Raw genomic sequence first — 24,413 nt, forward strand, 5'->3', positions numbered from 1 at the left:
ATAATTAAAAATAATTCAGAACTAACAGCAGAATAAAGTACAACTTCACTAAAAACTTTTCTTTATTTAATCAATGGTAAACAGACAACTTTGACTATTTAGTCTGCCTCCAGTCCCCTTAACTACAACATAAATGTATGAACTGATCTCCTGGCCCACTGGAGTTGCCAAAAACCTTATTGTCATTTAAATCTTCTTAGTGAATGAACTTAGCCATTGGCTAGAAATTGAAACCAAAATGGGGAAAGACGACAGAGAGAGTGACAGTCCACAGGGTCTACGAGATCTGACTCTGTAACTGTTATGGTAAGTTTTTGTCAACTTGACACAAACCTAGATACCTCTAAAAAGAGACTCTCAACTAAGGTATCACCTTCATCAGATTGGCCTGGGGGCACTTCCTTGATTGTTGATCAATGTAAGAGGACCTGCCCACTGTGGGCAGAACCATTCCTGAATAGGTGGATCTCGGTTGTGTAAGAAAGACAGCCAAGCAAGATGGGGGCAACAAACCCATAAGCCTAGTTGCTTCATGGTTTCTGCTTTAGTTTCTGACACCAGGTTCCTTGAGTTTCCGCCTTGGCTTCCCTCACAGATGACCTATAACTTACAAGTGAAAGAGATCTTTTCCTTTCCAAAGGACTTCTGGACAGTGTCTTATCACGACAATAGAGAAGCAAACTAGAACAATAACCTTTAGTTCTATAAGGGCTTTTCTGTAATGGAAAACAAACCAAAATTTGAGCATAAATATGAACTGAACATGTCTCTCCCAGATTCATATGTTGGAGTCATCATCCTTAGTACCTTAGAAAGTGACTGTTTCCTGTAGATAGAGACCTCAAAGAGAAGGTTACCTTAAAATGAGGCCTACTGGGTAGGCTATAGACAGTTTGACCAGGATCCTTATAAAAGGGGGCCATGAGAACAGAGAGTCTCTGAGAACATGTGAGTATGGAAAAGGCTGTGAGAAAAAACAGTGAGAGGACACCCATCTCTAAGCCAAGACGAGACATCAAAGGCAAAAGTAAGGCGGTGACACTGCCAACTCTTTGTTGTGGCACTCCAGCCTCAAAACTGGCCCGCAGGACATTTCTGTTGCAAGGGACACTCGGTCTGCAGTATTTTGCTACAGCATCCCCAACTGACTAAAGCAGTGAGTGTCAGTGGGATTAATTGCCATATTGTACCAGAAAATAGAGTCAATTATACCAAAGGCCCAGTCACTTATTTTAAATACCTAGCAATCAAGACAAAAAGCGGTCCAGACTTGATTCGTCAGTAACTCACACATTAACAAACATCACCTTCCTTTCCATGTTTCTGCTCCGCCATCTTCTCATTTGCATAGTGGCTCTGACCTCAGAGATCACCGTAAGCTGACACAATATACATGCAATTTTGAGGCGTAGCATTGGCATTGTCTGGAGAAGTTATTGCTCCTTGATTTCTTAGTTAAAAAAAAAATCATGGAATACACCTCTGCACTCTTTTATACCCGTCTTGTGGAGCAGAAATAGATCATGGCCGGCGGCTAACTGTATCAGTCAGAGTTTTTCACTGCTGTAAGGAAACGCCCCAGGAAACAAGTTGAGAAGGCGGGGATTTATTTTGCTTGCAATTGTCAAGGTTTTAAGGTGGGAGGGGCGGATGGAGAAGAGCATGTCAACAATGTCACATTGTGGCAGCTGGGGGGACAGTGTGGAGAATTCTCATGCCCTCTAGCTTTCTCCCTTTGCCCCCTTCCATTCTGTTTTAATCTCTTGCCTATGACACGGTACTGCTCCATTGAAGGGGAAGCCTTCCTTCTTAGTTCGTCGTCTGTGGACATGCCTTTACTACCCGTGCACTTTCCAATCCCATCAAGTTCTCAACCAAGGTTAACTCCCACAGTGAACTTGTAATCCCTGACCACGAAAATGAGGCTGTAGTGAAAGATCTACTCTGGATGAACACTGATGCCCAGAGAGAAGGAGGAGCTGAATAAGTAACAAGTACAACTAAAGAGGAAGCAATGAGGATAAGGAATGTATTTGGAGGAAGTATTCAACAGTTCCCCTCCCCCCAGATTTCAAGTTCATGTATGAGGTAGCCCAGGGACGTTTCAGCAAACATGTTACTGGACAGAGGTCTTTTTAAACATCCTCCCTGTCCTACCTATCTTATTGATATGTCCTAAGAAGACTAAACACAAGATTGGTATGGATTTTCATCTTCCTGGATAATTAAAAAACTAGACGTGTTATTTCATTCCTGCAGGTAATAGTACAGAATATGGAACTTACTCACGGAAAGCTCAGATAGTTGAAACAACTTCCTCATGACTGTGGGGTGTTAGCCTCCTGGGACAGTGAAAAAGCCTTACTACAAGAGGTCACATGATGAAGTGAGAGACCAGGAACATGTGTCAATTACTACTTTCCAAAGATGATCATGGATAGCTTGAGTTTATAGCAGCCAAAGCTTAGATTAAACTTGAGATTCATTCATTTTATCCCAACAATGTGTTGTGTATGTAGTATGAAAGGCCCTCTCTATGTCTGTCGCACTAGGAATCAGGGTCTGAGAAAGACAAATGTGCTCATTCCTTATTGTAAATAAAGTCTGAAGGATGTTTGTTAGTGAGGATGGGCTGAGAGGATTATGCTGCTGTAAACACCAAGCATGAACACCATCAGGATACGGGATTTAGTTTACATACATGAACATATATGCTAGCTTCTATCTTGTACCTGTGTTATTTGGAATATCTAATATCACCCTAGGACACCATCATAGGACAAGGAAGAGGTTTATGAGCTCTCAGTTGTCTATCATATGTTATCTCACAACCCTCTTGCCAGTACTGCTCACGTGACTTCTCCCCTCCACCCCCAGTAACAATAAGAAAAGCTGGACAGTGTCTCCCCACCGCCCCCATCCTCCAGCAGGGATACTTGGAAAATGGTCCATTTCCAGGACAGGATTTTGTAGAGAACATCTCCTAGAACTATGTGTTGTTTTCTAGCCACTTTTGACATTCTACCATGCAGGGAGTGTTTATAAAAACTCCATCTTAGTGACACTTTCTGCTTGAGGTGTGCTGTAGACTGTGACATATCTGTCCCCTTGCATTCAGGCTGCAGATATGAGAAGATAAAGAAGTCTCTGATGAAGAAAAGTGACATGTTTATTTCTTTGCCCTGTAGTGATGAAAGAAAACACCTGACTTTGTACCACTGTTTGTCTCCATTAGTGTTACTATTGCTGTGTTGAAACACCATGAACAAAGCAACTTGGGGAGGAAGACTTCATTAGGTTAAACTTTCTCCTTAGAGATCTTTACTGGGGGAAGTCAGGACAGGAGTTCATATGAGGCAGGGACCTGCAGGCAGGAGCTCATGTCAAAGCCATGGAGGGGTGCTGCTTGCTGGCTTGCTCCTCATGGCTTGCTCATCCTGTTATCTTATAAAGTTCAGACACACCAGCTCAGGGATGGCACCACACACAATGGGCTGAGGCTGGGCCCTCCCCCATCAACCACGATTTAAGAAAATGCTCTACAGGTTTGTCTTCAGCCCCATCTTATAGAAGGTTCCTCCTCCGAGGTGACTTTAGCTTGTGTCAAGTTGGCATTAAAATAGCCAGCACACCATTTTTCATTTTTGTCCTTAAGCATAACATCTCACGTCTGTGACACTCCCTTTTCAACAGGAACAACGATAGTAGTATTTACCCGGAGAGATATTGTTGTAAGGATCTTGCCAGGTCCCACCTGCTGACGACTCTAGTGGACGTAAAGGGCCATTTCCAGCCCCTTGAGACACAGGCAGCCAACGCTTCACGCTACAGAGAAAGAAAAAGGTCAAGATCAGGCTACGGAATCCCACCAATCTCTGAGCTCAAAATCCCACCAATCCCTAAACTTCCAAGATCAGGCCACAGAATCCCACCAATCTCTGAGCTCAAAATCCCACCCATCCCTGAACTTCCAAGATCAGGCCACAGAATCCCACGAATCCCTGAGCTCAACATCACACCAGTCCCTGTGCTTGCTCCAAAATTAGGCCATAGAATCCCACCAATCCTTGACTTTGCCTGAAGATCAGACCACAGAGTCCCACCAATCCCAAGCCACTCTGGAAATCCCTCTCCCCTCAACCCCATATAATGACTACCTCCTGCTTAGTTCTTTGCTGCTTCTCTCCCGAGCAGAGGCAGCCATCTTTTAGTGGTTTCCCTAAAGAAATATTCATGTGTGGTCTGTTGTGCAGTGTGATATTGTGGTATTTCTTGGCTCTTGACCGCCAGGATATCTTTCCCTTGAGAGCCGTAACACTTAAAGTCATGATAGTACACTTAAAAGACACATATGTGGTCTATATAGTATAGTGTTCTATATAGTACGTGGGTGTCTATATATAGTGTAGAGCAAATGTAGTTGAAATTCAGTTAAGTGAATCTTTTGAATATGGGTCAGATTTTAGGGTTTAATTCCTGGCTGTGATTTTATGTGATCCTCTTGTTTCAAGTGCAACTTGGTTGCCTGGCCTTCAGATTCTACTACGTTTCCATTTCCTACCAGGTCCTCTACCTATTACCTAGTTCTCCATCATCCAACCCTGTCAAGTACTTCCTCCTTCAATACTGCTGCAGCACACTTGTTTGAGAATTACCGACTTGATTATTGCAAAGTATTAGATGTTCCCCAGACCAGGCCAGTCCCTCTGGAAAAGCTATACTTTCTGCTTCATTGACACAAGATGTGAGTATCTGACCTGCTTTGACCAACAAAGGTGAATGGAAGTGATGTGAGCAGACACTTTGAGCACCATAGCATCCTTCCACAGCATCCCAATTTTTCTTTTACCCTAAGACCAACAGGCCACCTATAAAAGCCTCTGTTGTGTGACACTGTCCCCCAAACTCCCATTCCCACTCCACCTCCACTCACCCCTACTTTCTATCCCCTCATCCCTGCCTCTCTCCACCCGCCTTTATCTCAGATACTCCCACCCAATCCCTGGGCCTGGCCAGACTGAAATACTCCATTCTTCAAAGAGAAAAAACCGAAACCTCAAAACAGCTTCAGGAAGTCCCTGAAACTGATTAGATTCAATAGGCCTCTTCCTGGTAAAAGTAAACAATAATTTCATACAAACTAAGTTGCAAAGAAGACACAGCGATCAGTGGAGCAGCCTGGAGGAAGTAGAAACCAGCAGAGTTGCCTGGAAGAGGTTTGGATCAGTCAAGCCACCAGAGAAGGACAGTCTCTGTTAGAACCCTAGGTAAAATATGAAGACCTAGATGGAATGTTAAGGTATAGGTAAAAAGTTAAGGCCTAGGTAACAGTTAACTGGCTAGCCTGCCATTATAAGGAAATTTTTTCATATGTTTCTGCTGTTACTAGGAAACTTTCTAATGCCAAGATTGATTACATATTCTGTTATATTCTGTGTCCTTGGAAACCAATCATGATAGAATTCAGTAGAACTGTTTTGCATAGTAAACTATAATAAGCTTGGACCTGAACCAACCACCCAACAGTACTTCCTGCCCCTATGTATAAGCTTTTGTGCTATTTGCTTTTGTAAGCTGCCCCTGGCATAGACTCTAACATAAGACCTGGACCAATATAAAAAACTATTTGGAATAAGACTTTCATGTTGAGTAGTGGTCTAGCACTTGGCAGAAAGAGACAGGTGTGTAGATAACTGACACCCTGGTTGGCAAGTTGTGACATAATGTTAGACAAGTCCCATCCTGGTAGACAAGTTAAGACATGAATATTAGACAAGGCGAGTCCTGTGTCACAGTTGAATAGCCCAACCAATGGGAGCAGGATATGTGTACAACAAAGACATGTTATTCCCAAGAAATTTTCCTTATCTATAAATCCTGATTGGTGGAATAACTTGGCACAGATGATTGTGGATCTTTGGTCTTAAAAACCCTGTAGGATCTTAACTCAGGGTCATGATTCAGTACCTAAATTTGCACCATGGTCCTGGTCGGCCAGTCCTGGGGCATATTACTCTATAAACTATTCCTATCTGACCGAAATCAGTATCCATGTGATTTGTGCGGCAATTCCTGGACACGCAACCTGTTGATCTGTCGGCAGGTTTGCAATGTGCTCCAGGCTCTCGGCTCTGGTGACCTGGCACTACACTGGGCTATGCTTTGGTAACAGGGCTGTCCTCGAGTCATTTCTGCATCTGTAAGTCACCTTCAGCCATATTCCCATAAGAAACCCCAACAACTCACTGTTTCACTACAGTTGGACTTTGGTGGTATCTATTCTTCATTCTCTCATGGGCTTCCTTTTGGGGGTGAGTAGATGTACGTGTTACATCTTCCCAGAAAAAAAAATCTGTCTCACAGCAGTATCTCTTCAGAAATAAAAATATACAAAAGAGCAAGAGCTGTGGGGTGGTAGATAGATAGATGAGAAGAACATTGTAGATCAGGGACAGAAAGATTGTACAAACCAGAGTTCGGGGAAGATAAGTATGAAATAATTTCATCTGGATGTGAATTGGCAACTGCACAAATGAGCTCACTGTGTGTGCCCACACAAGACTTGTCAGCATTCCAGCATGGATGGGGAAGGACCTCATGAGACCCCATTCCTAGTCAAGGAACTAAAGGTAGGTGATTCCAGTAGAAAAAGTCCTACTTCTTTAGGAATATTGTCCATGGTAGATTGGTCAGCTCTATATCTATGCACATATGGGCCAGCAGCAATTGAACTAAGTGGTTTTAAAAAAGAGAGAAAGAAGTAAAGAAGAGGGCACGAAGTTAGGAAGGAGTCAGGGATGGCCGGAATCCTGGAGTAGCACGCAGGGTAGATGTGGTCAAAGGATGTGGTATTTTAAAGTAGTTTGCTAGTCACACAATATTCTCATTTACTATAGATAAAAGCCAAATCTAATGAGTTGGGTTCACATTATTTATTTTTACATAAAAAATTCAATGTGTGTATGTGAATAAAGTTATGAAAGAATAAATAAAAATAGCTTAGACTTTCTGACAAACAATAATTGGTCTGTTGTCTTGGTCCATCCAGTGGGTTTCTTCAGACTAGTTAAATTAAAAATCTTCCCATAGTTTCCTTCTTGGCATTTAAGCCTAGCTAGTCCCAATGAGGTTCTCCAGGGAGTTGGAGCTTTCCTGGTATAATTTATCACTTTTTCTTGCTCTAGATGCTGATCTATGACCACAGCATCTCTGAAGGCTTGCGCATCCTGCCAGCTTTTCCTAGACTTTCCCACATTGGAACTCTTTTCTACCCAAGACATTTTTATTTGGCCTGGGTATACAGGTCTATTTAATAGACATACAAACCGAACATTTGCTGATAATAAATTATAAAAAGATATATGAAGACGGTTTGCTGGTCACATAATTGTCTCATTTACTATAGATAAAAGCAAAACTTAATGAATTTTCTTAATGTTAAAAAATTTAAGTATTAGATAAATATTTGATGCGGCAACTTCAACACTTTTCGATATTAACCAGGGAAGGGACCAAAAAGGAGGCCCGGAAGGCAACTGGTAAACCAGAGACTCATCACCCAGAGTTGCTGCTTATCCTGAACAACCACGTCTCAAGATCAATTTTTTTTTTTTTTTTTTTTTTTTTTTTTTTTTTGGAGCTGAGGACTGAACCCAGGGCCTTGCGCTAGGCAAGCGCTCTACCACTGAGCTAAATCCCCAACCCCTCAAGATCAATATTGAAAGACCTTTAGGCACTTCCTTGTGTTCGTTGTTTTCTTCCTGTCTACAGCTTCTGGGCTGTGTGGTTGAGAGCAGTGGAGAGAACGAGGCAATGCTATTTCGCCACACAACTCCAGGGGCAGCATTTACAATGTGTTTATCTCAAAGGAAGCTGTGTCTTCCTTGCCCAGGAGAGGCGTCAACAGGAAGGAAACAGTGTTTTCCCTGGACCACTTGCAAAGACCATTCTTCTGTTTGATTTCTATTATATACTTAGCTCTCTCCAATTCCCAGGGTGCTCATTTGAAATTTTTTAATATTTCCCTTTTCTTCAACATGTTGACATAGGACAGAATAAGTAGATAAAGCTAAATGATTTTACTTTCTGTCTTTAAAGGGAAAAGCTCTTGGGCTAACTAGACTCATCTCTTTACACATGCTTTTTTTAAAAAAAAAGAGTGCAAATCCTCTAATCTAACTTGTAAAACATTTAATATTTTGGATATACGGTTTTAATGACCATCCAAAAGTCACACTGGCCGGACAATGGGAGCTGCCCGGCTATTGTGTGTTGGTCACAAAGCCATGAGGTGGCCTTTTCTCTCGGGTCACGAGGTCACGTTCCACAGCATTAATTTTGCTGAGTTTCTTTGTTATAAATAACAAACAAGGTCATTTATTTTCATTCTCTTGTTTCTAATTGCATGCATGGACTCCACAGGATGAACTCCACAAACAGGTGGCTGGAATGCTGGGGAGAAAACTTGAAGCCGTTCCAGGAAAGAGGGCATGTCCCACTCTGGTGAAACAGTTTGATGAGGTAGAGATTTAGACCCTGCAGGAGACGCACCTGCACTGTTCCTGGAAACGCAAACACTCATCTGTTTGGCATGCACAGATCTATGTAAATTAAGGGAGATGATTTTTTTTTTTTTTTTTTGCAGCTAGTCCTCGGCTGCTCTCCGATCAAACGCAATTGTTTCTCCTTCCTCAAGACACACACTCTTTATTAGACTGGGGCTCTTCTCCACTATCTGTTTATTGTGAGTTCTTACAAGCTGATGGTGAGCTGGTTCTTAAAGAGAACATCCCATAGAAATGGAGACTAGGAGTGCTGAGGCCTTTCCAAGAAAGGAAGCCATGGAGATACATTTCCATGCAGTGCTCTTTGGATCTGTCATGAGGAGGTTTCATGTATATCTATTTGAGGATTTTCTCTCTTTCACACCCCTATAGGTATTCCTTAATGAAGAATAAACTCTGGACTGCGCCCCCCCACCCCATTTTGAGAGAAAATACTGGGTCTTCAGCCTTCATTGTTCAGTTGGGCTTTCTGGGCAGCCCTGCAGGGGCCTCCTGCTGTAAACTGGCTGGGTTTCCTCATTTCTACTCCTGTGGAAGCCTCCTCACCAGCCACCACTGCCTTTGTCTTTTCGAGGAAAAAAAAAACAACCTTTTTTTTTTTTACTTGAACAAAATAAAAACTACCTAGGATTTGTTTCTGGAGTGTAATTATAAACTTCATTGTGCGTCCTTCCTGGCTTTGATGCTTATCTCAGAGAGTTCAGTGAGAAATAAATTGTTTTTATGAAAACAGAGAAACCATTTGATAAACACGCTGTCTCTGAAAATTGTTCCTGCAAAAGAGGTCATTCTTTCACTTCAGAAAAATAGAATATGTTTCAGCAAACAGGCGGGACAGCAGCTTAGGAGTTCTGTGAATGGATTTTTTTCTTTTTAAAGGCAGATACACTGAAAATTGCACACCTCCTGATCGCGTTAAGGGTATTGGCTTCTAAAACAGTTTCATTGAAGAACGACTTAGACTACAAGCAAATGCTTGATGCAGTTCTGCTCTTATTTCTAGGAATTAATTTTCACTTGAGTACTTTTTGCTACTAGGTTTTTTTGAGGTTGCTGGTCCATAATTACAGTCTGTCAGAACCTAGCAGTGAATCTGTTCTTAGGAAAGGTAGCAGTGAATTGGAGAGGTGGTTAGTTTTGCTGTCCTCCTTCTGTAGCTTCTGAACAGAGATCAACATGAACAAAATCTGTCTTAGCAATGCAGGAAGTAACCTCATGGACAAAACTGAATATATATATATTAATATATAATATATTTTATATATAAAATATATATTAGTATAATATAATATATATAATATATATATAAAATAAAAATATATATTAGTATAGTATAATTATATATAAAATATATTATATATTAATATATATATATAATGGAGGGAAGTTTACTTTTTTCCCCATCTGCCCAAGTTTCTATATCTTTAACTGGGGTAAAAATATAATAATAATTTGCATTTCTAGACTAGAAGTTTTGATTTAGTAAAAACTGAAACTAAAATTCCCCTGGCCTAGAGGTTTCTCTCAGGCAGTATTGTCCTGTATTTCCTGGTGGAACTCTTGCCTGTTCACTACTTTTACTTGGGTGTTGTGCTAATGACTGGTCACTTGGATGTCCCCTCACCCCAACCCCCACGTTAGCCATCGTGAGAACGTTGGCTGGTCTGATTTTATTTGCATGTGATTCCAACTATGAATGTGAAATGCTGATCCTCTGACAGGAAATTTAAACTATGTGGCAACGTACTAAGAATCCAGGCTGGCTAGAGACACTGCTTTATGACGTGAAGCCAAGTTCAGATACAAAACCAACCACCAAACATTTGCCCTTATAATGTATTAGCTGTTACTATGGGAATAGAGGAGAAACTTGAGAAGCTCTGGCCTTGTTAATTTCCATTTGGAGCTGCTGTTAATTTGGCTACATTACGTACTGCAAACAAGGATCATAATATTTGGATAGGACTTTTCATCACCCAAATGCAAGAGAACCAAGCCATATATAATATTTAATAGTATCTGTCTCATTTGGCTTACATGACTTTCAGAAACTCCTAAAAGTCAGATTTCTGGTTACCATATCCAACAGGGTTTGGTTTAATACACTCCTCTCTGGTCCTTGCTGAATCTGAGGCCACAGAAAGTAGGGGAAAAAAAATCAGAATTCTGTTAAGATTTAAAGCAGCTTTCATACTTTGTAACTTTTACTTATTTTTTTTCTCATGAAAAACATGCATGGATGAATAGAGACACCAAGATAAGACAATTAATAGTAGTGACCCAAACCACACACACACACACACACACACACACACACACACACACACACAAACAAAAAACAAACAACAATAAAAACTCCCCAAGGCCTTTCTTTATGCTCAGAATTTATATTTTGGCCTTACAAGGAATTTTATGGTTACTTTTTAAAAAGTATGAATGTTTGTTCATGAATGTGTATTTTCATGTATGCATCTGTGTGAAAGTTAAACCTTGGGTCTCTCAGAAGGGCCATCTGCCTTTTCTGGGGCAGGGTCTCTCACTGGACTGAGGCAAGCACCAGTTAGGTTAGACTGGCTGGCCAGTAAGCCTCAAGACATTGCCTCTGCCTTCCCAGCCCTGGGATTACAGGCTTTCCCAAGTTTTGTATGTGGGCTCTGAGGACTGAGCTCAGCTCCTCCTGCTTGCCAGGTAAGTGCTTTGTCAACTGAACCATCCCCCACTCCAGCTCTCAGCTGCTCTCCTTCACTTGATCTTAGCCAAAAGGCCGAGAAGCGATTCAGCTGCTCTCCTTAATAAACGTTAGCACTATAAGCATAAATGCAAATGGCATCTGAGATGAATTTTTGAAGATGCTTTTTCCGGTTCAAGGCTTGCCTAGTAGTAGGAAGCCTTTGGTATGGGATTCGCAAAGGAAATTTCTGACAGACTGAAAAAGGGGACACCCTCTAAGATGACATCACATCACAGTTGTCCTCAATACTTGAGAGTCCACTGTAAAGGGGTTTGGGCTTGGGCCTTACTTACATCCTCTGGAATTCTAAAATGAGGCACCACTACCAACACAATGGAGTTGTGAATGAAACAGTATAACTTTCCTGCTCACCCACACAAAATCCCCAAGGCATCAAGATGCCTAAGACACAGTCCTCCAGGGACATTATTTGAGTCAGAGGTCCTGTGTAGCCAGAGTCTTCCTACCCCATACAGATTGCCTGCCAGGAATATTCCAACATGAAAGTGTTTACTCTTCTTTCCCTCCCTTATCTTTCCCAGCTTCCTTCAGAAGTTCCTCTTATCCACCGCAAAGGATGCACCACACAAGGTCTGCTGCTCTTGAGACACCAAGCTCAGCGCTAGGTGCGCCAACCACCAAGTCACCTTTGAAAAAATTCTGCAACTCAATAATTGCAGTAGATGTGACATGACAGGACTTCCGGGTGGTTGGATGAGACAGGACCTGTGTGTGTGTGTGTGTGTGTGTGTGTGTGTGTGTGTGTGTATGTCTCTGTGTGTGTGTATGTGTGTATGTCTGTATGTGTCTGTGTCTGTGTGTGCATATGTATATATGTTCTATGTGTATGTGTGTGTGTATGTATGTGTATGTGTGTGTCTGTGTGTGTCTGTGTGTATGTGTCTGTGTGTCTGTGTATGTGTATGCATGTGTCTGTGTGTCTGTGTGTCTGTGTGTATATGTGTGTATGTATGTGTCTGTGTGTATGTGTGTGTCTGTGTGTATATGTGTGTATGTATGTGTCTGTGTGTATGTGTGTTTGTGTGTATGTGTCTGTGTGTGTATGTGTATATGTGTTCTGTGTATATATGTGTGTGTATGTGTGTCTATATGTGTGTATGTATGTGTGTCTGTGTCTGTGTGTATGTATGTGTGTCTGTGTGTATGTGTCTGTGTGTATGTGTATGTATGTTCTGTGTATATATGTGTGTATATGTGTGCATATGTGAGTATGTATGTGTGTGTATGTGTTTGCATATGTGTGTATGTATGTGTGTGTATGTGTGTATGTGTCTGTGTGTGTATGTGTATGTATGTATGTTCTGTGTATATGTGTGTGTATGTGTGTGCATATGTGTGTATGTATGTGTGTGTGTCTGTGTGTGTCTATGTGTACGTATGTATGTATGTGTATGTGTGTCTGTGTGTGTATGTGTGTGTATGTGTGTGTATGTGTCTCTGTGTGTGTGTGTGGGGTGTGTTTTTGCAGTACAACACACAGTCCCTTCTAAGAACTTTCATGACTCATGTTGGGGTTTCCTTTCTTATGCACAAGTATATAAACTGTGGCTGGCATATATTGGGTGCTCGATGACAACTGTTGAATGCATGGCGACAGAGAGGAAAGATCACTTGCACAGACTTCCCGAATGACCAGTGACTGATGCTCCAAGGTCTCACAGTCCCATTCACCCCTCCCTCAATCCTCACACTTTTGCTTACATCTCACCCTAAAGTGCAGGCTTGTGAGTATAGTCTCCCCTCAAAGGCTTCTACATGACAGGCAGAGGCTTCATTGGGAAACAAACAAACAGCAAACAAACAAAAATCTAAAAGAGTGGCCAAGAGTGGTATGCGGTGTGAGCAGGCATTCCTAAATCCCAGAGTCTCTAGGGGCAAGGTTCTCAGAGTGTCAGTGAGTGAGTGCAGCCCAGCAGCTCCTGTAATTCCAGCTCCTGCAGCTAGTGGGATTTCTGCTTCAGAGTATTTCTGTGCCTGATCCCGGAGGTCTGATTACAACTCCAGGTTCTCTCTCGGCAACTTTGTTTATACTTTACTTCATCATCTGTAATCAAGCTCAGATTGCTCCAGATGCAAGACAGAGAGACCATAAGGTGAGGGAGAGATAGGAGTGTGCAGAGAGAAAGGCTCGTCTTGCTGGCCTTTGATGCTGGTTCCCTTTAACAGTTCTGTGGTAGGAAAATTCTTTTCTGGTACCCTGGGTCAGCAGTTGCTTCTCTCCCTTAGTCAGACCCTGCACTTTGCCGCCATTGTTAGATACCCATAGTGAAACTTAAAAGATGTTCTCTTTCGGGACAACAGGTGGCCACTGCAACCTCTAGCTCTGATTGGTGGAAAGGCCACAGGCGCCCAGTGGCCCAGAGAAAGGGCCTCCACTTCATCGTTTCAAGAACTTACTCAATGGGGTGTTGTCCTGATAACATCTCACCACACTGCCAATTTGTGCAACCCGCTGGGCCATTAGGGAGCTCCGCTGGGTTGTCAACATTAAATGGAGACTCAGGAGAGGGGACCAAAGCCTTTTCAGGAGCGGGGAATCAGAGAGTCAAACCAGTGACAATGTGGGGAGTTGTTCCTTCTCTAAATACACAGGGCTCTCTCAGGCAGTCCTCTGACAAGTTTCTGCTAAGAAAACATACACACACACACACACACACACACACACACACACACACACTTCCGCCTAATTGAAGTTTATTTTTCCTGCTTGGTTCATGAAGTATAGCATTGAGTGAAGGTACAGACACAGGTGTTGCAAGCTGGAGAACATTCAGAAACCCCGTGTATATCTGGAAAAGTTCAGTTCCTGGGGCCAGCGAAGTGATCCAGGGCCCACACCGTCAGAGACTGTCAGTCGAAATAGTTCAACACATTTCCCTTCTAGTTCAAAGTAGTGCGCAGATAACTGAACCGGGAAAGGGAGATCTCACAGCTCAGCCAACGTTTTCTACAGCCAAGGCTGAAGGCCAAACTTTCAAATTAACTCAGAGCAATAAAGCCAAGGGTGGTGGTGACGGTGGGGGTGGGGGAGAGAGAGAAACGTAGATTAAAGAAAGAAAGAAATAAGAGGGTGGGTGGGTGCAGCGTGGGGAAGTTAATCACCCAGAACCTTTTAGGAAAAGAGGAGCATTTTCTCTAGGAGAACAACGAGTGATCCGCCTAGATCCAGTTACTCAAATGCCTTTCGAAAACAAACAAGAGTAAAGGAAATACAAAGAGACCCAACTTAAGGCTTAACCTGGGAAGCTTCGAGTCTGCCTACTTGTGAAAGGTCAGACCCTAACACCCATCTGGAAAATAACACAGGTGTACATGGGGGGCTCGGTCCTGGCTGCCAGGAGCCACTTACACAGGTTAGTTTCTGGGCTTAGTCTACACCAGGGATATCCAAGCAGAAGGGTCGGTAGAGTAGAGGAGTTGGGATAGGGGTTGGGAGACAGGTCCCCACCAGCAAGAACCCGGACGAGGTAGTCGGAAGAGAAGAGAGGGCTGGGTGGGAAGTGGACCGCTTTGCGATGCTGGGGCCAGGGGAAGCGAGGGTCGCACTGGAGGAGAGCCGGACTCGAGGAGGGACCGTGCTGGCAGCAGCGGGCGGCCGAGGGAGGCCGGGGAGCTGGGAGGGCAGTGAGGCCGCGGGGACAAAGAGGACCGGGGAGGGAAGGGGTGGGACAGAGAGGGGCCCGGAGAGGAGCGCGCGGTGGCCCGGGCTGCACGGGGCGCGGGGCGGGGCGCGAGCCCGGAGGCGGTCGGCGGCCGAGCGCACCGGCGGGGCGGGCGGCGCGCCAGCTGCCCGCGGTGGGAGGGGCGGAGCGGCGGCGGCGCGGGGAGGGGACCGGCGGCGGCAGGAGGGGGAGCGGCAGGGGAGGGGCCGGGCCCCTTGTCTCCGCGGCTCCTCGGCTCAGTCCGCCCGGGGAGGAGGAGCGGGGCCAGCCGCCGCCGCCGTCCCAGCTTCGCCGCGCACCTGAGCTCGCCGGCCGCCCCGGGCCCACGCGCTGCGCCCCGCGCCCCGCGCCCCGGGCGCCCGGCCCGCGCGCAGGCAGCTTCAGTGTCCCGGTGGGGCGCGTCCCCCGGGCCGCCTCCCGCTCTCCCGCGGCTCGCGTGGCCGCGCCTTTGTGTGCCGCGGCCGCAGCTCCCGGGCTCGTCGGCTGCCCCCGCGCGACGCCCCTCAAGCCCCACGGCCAGTGCGCTGTCCCTGGGCGCCCCCGGCCGGGCGTCCTCGACGGTGGATCGTGCGGCCGCAAGACGGGTAGCTGCCCAGGCGAGCTCCAACCCCGGCCCCTAGCCCCCGGCCCCGGCCCCGGCATGGATGTGAGGTTCTACCCCGCGGCGGCCGGGGATCCCGCCGGCCTGGACTTCGCGCAGTGCCTGGGGTACTACGGCTACAGCAAGGTGACCGGGCCGGGGGCGGGGGCCACCTCTCCATCCCGGGCGCGTCCCTCGTCCCGCCTAGCCTGCTGCACTTTCTTTCCGATCTTTCCTTCCCACCCGCTGGTTTCTCGGTGCGCCTTAGTCTCTGACCAACTCTCTTGGTCCTCTCTTTACGTCCCCTTCCTACCCACCTTTTTGTCCCTCTGCTGGCGCTCCCTCTGCCCTTCTGGTCCCCTCCCCCGCTCCCCCAAAAGCTGTGTGAAGCGCAGTCCCGGGACTGAGCAGAGACTGGCATGTGATTCTTTGTTGATGTTATTAGTAAACACGATTGCAACGCCCCTACTATGTGTGCACGGGGGTAGGGGGTACGCTACGTAGGGGATCCCGGATCTTGTGGGCCGGAGATCCTGTACCTTCGCAACCGATCTCTCCTCACCCACCCAGTCAGGAGCTGGTCCCGGGAGCTTGGAGAAGATGAACAAACTTTATAGTGTGGCCGGGTCTGGGTCTGGGAAGCCTGAAGTTGCAGTATCCCAGCAGGTGCCTCTTACTTCCCTGTCTCTAGGGCGCTTTGGTCTACCAGACGAAGGTGCTCACCTCTTCCGAGTTAACGCCAAGTGGCTTCTCATATTTATTTTAATTTTTTCGGGAGGCGGATTTTGTTCTTTTCTCTCATGGAGATCAGAGTTGCAGCTCCATAGCATGCCTCCGTATCACCCCATCTTCCTCACCTCTTGCCACACCAACTTACAGAAGCGAGAGATTAGGTGGCCATAGGTGGACTTCGGACACAACCAGTGGGCTTCCCGGACTGGGTTGTCTACCTTGCCTGCTTCCCCACCACAGGGCTTTGAGACATAACCCCTAGGGCGAGATTCAGAGAAAGAGCCTGGCGCCTTTTGAATGTGTTTTTTTCTTTCCCCTTCCCCCTGCTCCTCCCTCCTCTCCGACTTTTCTTTCAAATCCTAATTTGTTTATGATTGCTTGGATAACAGAGGAGGAAATACGGAGGCAGCTGAAAGAGAGGTGCAATACAAAACTAATGAATAAATAAATAGCAGGAAGCGGAGGGATTGTATCTAGAGTCGGGATAGTTGGCTGTGCCCCTGGCTGATGGAGGTCTGTTCTTTATTGTTTATACTCCCTTCCCAACTCCAGAGCTAAAGTTTGCAAAGATCATTGCAGTCTCCCTGGCTCGCTTCCGTATGGGCAGCCATGAGCCAGGCACCCCAGACCCTCCCAGTAACTATAGATAGGATGGAGGGGCTTTACTCAGTGTTTTAAGTCTAAGTGGTGGTAGTGACCATTCGTTTTCTTCCAAACTCTGAGAGGAATGCCTTAAGCATCGGAGAAAGCAAGGCCAGAAAAGGCCGAAGGCTGTAGCCGGAGTAAAGGATCTGTTTCTGTCGTCTGCTTTAGGATTTACTCAGGTTATTAAATGCTTTAAAAAGTCCCCCATGTATGCTCAGTCAGGGACTTGGGCAGCCTAATTAAGTATGTAGTGTTTCTGAGGATCCGCCTAATTGTTCCAGTGGGGTATTACTTAACTCCTTAGAGCTCAGCCTGCGTATTCGGTCCTTCTGTAAACTGGGCATGCTCTTATTTTTGGAAACCATTACCTTGTCTAATGTAACTACTTCTTTCTCTGATTTAAGATCAGCAACACTCGAATGGCATCCGAATAGAAACCTATTGTATTAAGCCACTCACTGCCATGCATGGCAGATCTCTGTTCACTGGGATCCCCAAGGGTTTCAAGGAACTGAGGAAATTGTGAGTGGTGTGTGTGTGTGTGTGTGTGTGTGTGTGTGTATCTCCTTTCATTTTCTGAGAAGGGTTATTTTTGAGTCAATTTAAACTCAGAAACTTATTTCAGGGAAGGTATATCAAGCCTGAAATCAGACAGTTCGCCTAAAAGCCGGGTCAACTTGGGCAGTGGGGAGAAGCAAGTTCATTGGGCGTCCCCCTTCTGAATCCTGTGCTGGCCCTGAAATAACTTGCTTTAATAATTCAGCAGTCTGATGGTAGGAAGGGCTGTGGGGACCCAACTTATCAAAGTTGGAGTCAGCCCTTAGCATTGGGAGGGGTCAAATCGTGCTGGTTCTAAGGTGTGTTTGGCTTTCCTCGTTTACAGGTTAAAAAATGGAAGTACATTTAGGCTGAGAGCCACAGCACAAAAAAATAGGATTTCTAAATTCTTAATTTCTGGAGTGAAGAAAAAAAAAAAGGACAGTTTTATTCCCCCGTAATTTATCTTTGTACAGAGAAGGTAACAGAAGAGGAAGAATTAACTTTATGAGTATAGAACAGCAAGAGCTAATTAAAGGGTTACAGCCTTAGCTTCCCAGATAAGTTGCACCTCAAGTGGCGCTTGCTTGCCGCTCAGGGTAGATTGATTGAAGGCATAAACCAGCATACAAAGACCCGCGTTGAAAGTACCTGGGATTATTAATCTTTCTTAAGGCTTGACTTTCGAAGACTTGCATTATCTCTTCGAAGGAGACTTGACAGATAACCAAAAAGTATGTTTCTGCCTTTTTCTTGTTTTAATGACCATCTGGGAAACTTCAGAAGACCCCGGAGCTCCAGGGCCAGGCCTTCACGAGCCAAATTCTAGCGCTTATCTTTACATTTATTTACAAACCGTGAATAATAGGGCTCCATTCATTTCCCTTTTTAACAAATGGCCGGCGCCCTTTGTATAAATTACATGTGAGTGTATTATCTTTACATTCCGTGAGTATGTGGGCCCTTTGCTAAATGTCAGCACTCAGGAAACCACGCTGTCTGTAGAAAATGGATGAAAGAGTTTGGAGGGTTCAGAAGTCATTGCAAGTCAGGGAATAACTTCAAATAAAATATGGCCAGGGTCATTAAAATCAGTTAGGAATTCATGGATTGGCCACTGTTGTATAAACTTAAAGCCATGTCTATTTTCCAAGAGCTAATTTCCATTTTAATTTCAATCCACTGTTTGAAAATTTCTTTTATTATGATGTGACTGGAAAATTCAACTAAAAATCTCTATTTTAAGAAGGGGGAGGGGTCACTTTCCTTGGGTTCAGGTAATTTTATTTTTACCAGCAAGAAAATAATGCATGAAATATCAATTAGAGTGAAGATGTTGTAAGTCTGGTGTTCCAAAATAAGATCATCCAACTAACATGGGTGTGAGGTAGAATCCCTCAGAAGTTGACTTGCTTCACACTTTTGGCTTTTTGTTGCCTTTTCAAAATATGGCTATTGGCTTTTTATACTTGGCAGATTGAGGCCTCGGCCATGAGCCTTTTATTCTCTCACTTAAATGTATGTTTTGTGTGTTTTTGTTGATCATTCTTATTGTATTAAGGTGCATTATAGTTTCTCCTTTGATTTCCATCCTACTGGGGCTCCGTCTTGGCTAGCTCAGAGGATCAGAGAGACTGAAGGCTGATTTGTTCCTTGACTCTCTTCTTGGGGACCATGTTTTCAAGTTGAAGAGATATGGGGGTGGGGGACGTATGGTGGGTCTTTTCCTAGATCAGTATCTTACCTTGGCATGAAGTTAGTTGCTCCATTTCTAGTATGAGGCTGTTGAATTTTGAAACCACACTGAGATATTTCCATGTTTAAGACCATGGCAGGTCTTCAAATGAGATATGGAAGTCATATTATTGGAGAGAAATAGGTTTTTTGTTTTTTTTTAAAGAGTTCCTAGCAGAGGTCATGAACTCAAGTTCGTAGGGACAAGTAATGAATCCACATGAGGACAGGCTTTGTGGCCAATAGAAAGCACCACCCATTTAAAGACGTAGACTTGCCCAGTATTGGCGAGTGTTCTATCACCATGACAACACTTTGGCCCTCTACATTCACTTATTTCACTTCTCCTTTGAAGAGGATGATAATCCGGACTTTATGTGGAATATCCCTAGTCTTAAAAGCAGACAGTGGATTGAATAATTAAAATAATTGCACGGGACCATTAAAATCTACGTTTGTGTTGCTGTGCAACTTGGGCCTTAGGTTTGCAAATGGAATAGGACTCAAGGACGGTTTTGGGGGGAAATCATTTGCTGTAGGCATAATGCTCAATTATATGGGAGAGTTAACTCCTCTGTGGAACGCTGTGGTCTGTGTAGCAGTAGAGTGGACATGGGTAAAAACCTGAGTATTGGGATAGCTGTGAAGTTGACTTTGGACAGAATGAACGTGAGTGTGTACATGGTCTGGGAAGTCTACATATATCAGATGTTGACACTAGCCCTGAATTTCATGTTGTTTGACAGTGCAGCTGGGTTGATGTTGATCAATATATATATATCATATTACTATATATGTGACATTTAATTATATAGTTGTTAGTTTTAATTTTATTGCTCCCCCGCCCATACACACATTCACAGCTTTAAACATTTTTATAGACCATTGAGAAATAGGCCAGACCGCCCAAGCTGTCTGACCCATAGTGACTAAGGAGTAAAGTAGCCCACTGGTCACAGACTAGAGGCCTACACTCTCTCCATTCGGCATCCCAAACAGTGGAATGCCCAACTGACCCCTGTGCTCAATAGGGACAGGCACATAGTTAAGCAAAGAAAATTAATCTGAAGGATTTTAGATTAAGCCAATGGATTTACATGGTCATGGTGTTCAAAGTATTTCTCTGCCGTCCTCCTTCAGGGCACAAACTCAGCTGGAAGCAGAAGCCACTTGAAGAGTTACTTTATTTAATCACCACAGTATTTTAAAAAATAAAGAAACAAAACAGCCTCAATTAGTTGACTGTTTTTAAAGATCTTTGCGTATAAACATAGCTTCCAGTTTCTTCCTCTTTTCTTTTTTTCTTTTAGTAGTTACAAATTTGGTAACGTTAAGTCTGTGGCCTGGCATCTTCTACAAGCACGTCTGAGGGGCACATGGGTCAACCACAGTTTGCAAGCTTCTCTATCTCCTGTTCAGCTTGTTCAGGGGTTTGGAGTTTGAAGGGCTTCTTTCCAAGGAGATCCTCTTAAGCAAGCAAGGCCATCATGCAGAAACCAAAGGAAACAAGGCTGCTGTCACTGGAGAAAGAACAGAGCAAGTAGATGGCTTGGTTTCTCAGGTGGCAGAGGACATGGTAGAAGGGGTGTGTGTGGGGGGGTGGGGCTGAGGTGGTCGTTGACCATTTTATGGAGTAGTGTTCCTCAATCTTTCCACACAAGAACACCAGGGGAGTCTGTTAGGAAGAGAGACTCTGACTCATCGGTTTTACATCTGAAGGAAAGATAAAGCTGACTTAGGGTATTCTGGTGGAATATTCCCACCAATACTCATACTGGGATTCCAGAAAGAGTTCAGAGTGAGGAAGTGGATTTGATTTCTTCTGAAGTGAAGTGGTAGAGGATAGGCCTTAGCCCAGGCAGGGGTGGTAAAATATTAACAAAACAAAACAAAACAAAATAAAACAACAAAACAAAACAAAAATCCATATCCCATTCAGTGAGGCTGCCATTTAGAAAGTTCTGTATGGATGTATACTCATTGGGCAACCCTACCAAATTCATGATTAAAAAAAAATGTGTGTGTGTGTGTGTGTGTGTGTGTGTGTGTGTGTGTGTGTGTGTGTTTATGCTATCCCATGGAAGTTCAGAGAACAACTTGTAGGAGTTGACCCTCCCTCGACCATGTGAGTCTCAAGTAAGGAACTTAGGTCATCAGGCTTGTGTGACAAGCACCTTTGCCTGCCGGGCCAATTCTTTATTAGAATAAATAACTGTGGGTAAAATAGGGTAGTTCCAGTATCTTGTCCGTGTGACGACACATCCTTATACTTTCGATAGTTCTTTTGGAAGAAAACACCTATAAATAGTTAGTTCATTGGGAATGATGTAAAGTTTGCAGTAACTTAAAATACTACCAGCCATTTGTGAAGGAAAACATTTCATTTTCTTGTGAGTAAGAGATGTACTTTTATATTGGATCAATGAGATATAGTGGCGTTTTTTTAAGTGTCTTAGAATCTCTTTCAAAGTGGTGATTAAAGAGACAAGTTTTGCCAAGTACTTATAAATTCAAATATGTATTGGAGGTATATTAGGATTGTTTAGAAAAGGAACAAACATTATGTTTAAAAATCAGCAGTAGCGGCGTTTATTCAAGGTGTCCCTGAGCTTCTGATTTTTTTCTTATCTTCTCCTGGGATGGTAGACCATTTTGTTTTCTTTGTTTCCTCTATTTGTCTTTAATCTCTTCCTCAGGGAGACCATGGTCTCTTAAAGTGTACTCCGTGATTACGCAAGTCATGTCAGCTACTGGAAAGTGTTCCTTAATCTTCATTTTATTTTTGCTTCGCTTGCTAAAGAATGATTTGAATGTTCTGATAATCCAGAAATTAGACAGATAGACCAATACCAAGACACACTGAGATTTCACATACTTGAATGATGTGGTTATATGCTTCGAGGGGTGCTAGATCTTCAACAGGGCCCCTCAATTCCAAATGTGATCATTTGAATGTGGCCTATTCTTTCTGAACTCAGTTGTTTTTAATAGAAGAATTGTACTAAAGATGATGGAGGTGATTTTTCAAACTGATTGAAAAGAGATTTAGAATAAGTAACTATATTAGAATGTGAAACTTCCTTGCTGATTCCTGCAGCTGATTTGCAGTGGGCAAAGGACTTGCTCTAGAATGATAAAGACCCTACAGTTTCTTTAAAACTCTTAGAGGAATTATAACAGAAGTCCAAATGCTGGGCCGCCTTGTCAACCTTTACAATACATGTGTTTTGTTAGACGTTGTTTTGCTGAAGGAAAAGGATGGGAATCAATTTAGAAATATTGACCCATTAAGGAGTGTGCCCAGCAGATCTCTGCTAGCTCCCCTTCCTGGCTGCTTCTTTAATGAACGGCTTGCAGTTTTTGGTTTGGCTTGTTTTTAAAAAATATCTAGTAAAAATGTTGAATGGAGACATGGGTCAAAGAATTTTATTCTTTAAAAATGCTTCGGGTTGTAAGTGAGAAAATGTCAGCCAACTAAGTCAAGACAGTTGGGATGTCAGCAAGGTTTCAGGCCTGGGTAGATCCAGGATACCGAAAGGACTTTCTTATCCCACGTGTCTTCACCTCGTTGGTTTTTCAATTAGTTAGTTAGTCTGCTTGTAGCTATTGTGATGCTATCCATTGGTGACTCCTGATAAGATCAGGTCTCCTTGGATAAACTCTGACCCTAGACCCCAAGTCATGTGCCATCGCAGGAGGGGATTCACATATCATCGTTGGCCTTGAGACCGTATGGTAACCCGCATGGTTGAAGGCTGGAGAGCGTTCTTGATTCCAGTGAGAAAAATCAAAGCGTTGGTATCACAAGGCTGGAATCTGGTGTACGGTGGAAATAAATGTGTGTGGATGCCAACTCATGTGGTGCTTGATGCAGTTGAGAACTGAGGATGTGCACTACCATGGTAATGATTATTTTTTCTAGAAACCAGAGTGAGCCTGGTGCTTATTTAATACATGCCTACACACATGTGTCTGTCTGTCTATCTATCTATCTATCTATCTATCTATCTATCTATCTATCTATCCATCCATCCTATATATGGACACACACACACACATGCACACACGCACACACACACATGCACACACACATATGTGTGTGAGTAAAATGTGATTTTAGAGAAGATGAGAGAGTGAGAATTTCAGGTAGGATTTGTTGTGTGAATATAAACACAGGCAAAAGTCCTTTGAGGAGCTCGCACAGGTTGGCGACACAGGATGAATATGGAGATGAAGTCTTATCCTCCAGAAGTCAGAGATATAGTTTGTTAAGAGCAGGCTGGAGGCATTAGGATGTCTGGTGAAAGGTCCAACCTTTTATTTATCAGGTACTGATAGAGCAAAGTAGGTATGCGTGCGCGTGTTCGCGAACATTTACACGTGTATATGCACACGTGTTTATAGATAAGCACCTAGGCAGGGGATGATGCCTGAAGGGGGCACTAGTGAGAAGATCTCAAGGCAGCATCTGAGGATGTCTGAGGAAAGATGGGAGAAAGTGTGACCCCGAAGAGTGCTGTTGAGTGACGGGCAGTGGTTAGCGTAAAGGGCCAAAAGTGGGCTCAGGCTTACATGAAGGTCTGCTAAGCATTGAGAAGAGAAGACGGATGGCCACATTTATAAAGCGGATATAAACATTGAGTAGAAAAGATGATAGGGAAGGAGGAGTAGATACCCAAAGACAGACAGAGGAATGGATGGTGGATGCTGACGTGGTGTGAACACTGATTGGCAAGCCCAGGATGTGTTGTTGCCTGGTTGCTTCACTTCTTCCCCTTACTCTCCCACTTGCTCTGTGAGTCCCTATCACACCACCATGCATCCCAGCTTACTGCGTCTGGAACCACTTTCCCACAGATCTTCACTGACCGCTTGATGCCCAACTATCACCTTCCAGTATGGCCTAACACCTGAAAAGACCCCAGTATCTAAAAACACCTTGTCCTCACCCTTTCAGCTGGGGCCCCAGTGATTCCATATAATTTTATCCCTAATGTATAACTCAGTTGCTTACATTATTGTTTATTCTGGTCTACTGCCCATTGGAATTTGACCTCCTTAAGGTTGGGGTCTGTGAACAGTGCTTGCATGTTAAAGAAAATGTGGTACGGCATGAAAAAGTATTTGTTGAACAGATACTGGTTGTAGTTTGATCTTTGACTATCCATGTACTTGACCCACCACATGTTAGACACTTCTAGGCAATG

General features: G+C 44.0%; 1 protein-coding gene and 1 long non-coding RNA gene across 5 annotated transcripts in view; both read left to right on the forward strand.

Annotated features, from left to right (window-relative positions):
- LOC120098523 (uncharacterized) overlaps nucleotides 1-9,206 on the forward strand; it is a 52,733-nt gene extending 43,527 nt beyond the window's left edge. The window contains exons 2-3 of the long non-coding RNA XR_015643554.1: nucleotides 8,422-8,520; nucleotides 8,937-9,206. This is a non-coding gene — a long non-coding RNA (uncharacterized LOC120098523). The remainder of the gene's footprint in view (nucleotides 1-8,421; nucleotides 8,521-8,936) is intronic.
- Nucleotides 9,207-15,195: 5,989 nt separating this feature from the next.
- Tox3 (TOX high mobility group box family member 3) overlaps nucleotides 15,196-24,413 on the forward strand; it is a 108,484-nt gene continuing 99,266 nt past the window's right edge. For all 4 annotated transcript variants that reach the window (NM_001399200.1, XM_087594083.1, XM_087594084.1 and 1 more), the window contains 1 exon segment: nucleotides 15,196-15,705. In NM_001399200.1, the coding sequence (NP_001386129.1) occupies nucleotides 15,619-15,705 (87 nt within the window). In that variant the 5' untranslated portion in view covers nucleotides 15,196-15,618.

Source organism: Rattus norvegicus, chromosome 19, assembly GCF_021556685.1.
Source record: "Rattus norvegicus strain SHRSP/BbbUtx chromosome 19, alternate assembly SHRSP_T2T, whole genome shotgun sequence".
Taxonomy (NCBI): Eukaryota; Metazoa; Chordata; class Mammalia; order Rodentia; family Muridae; genus Rattus; species Rattus norvegicus.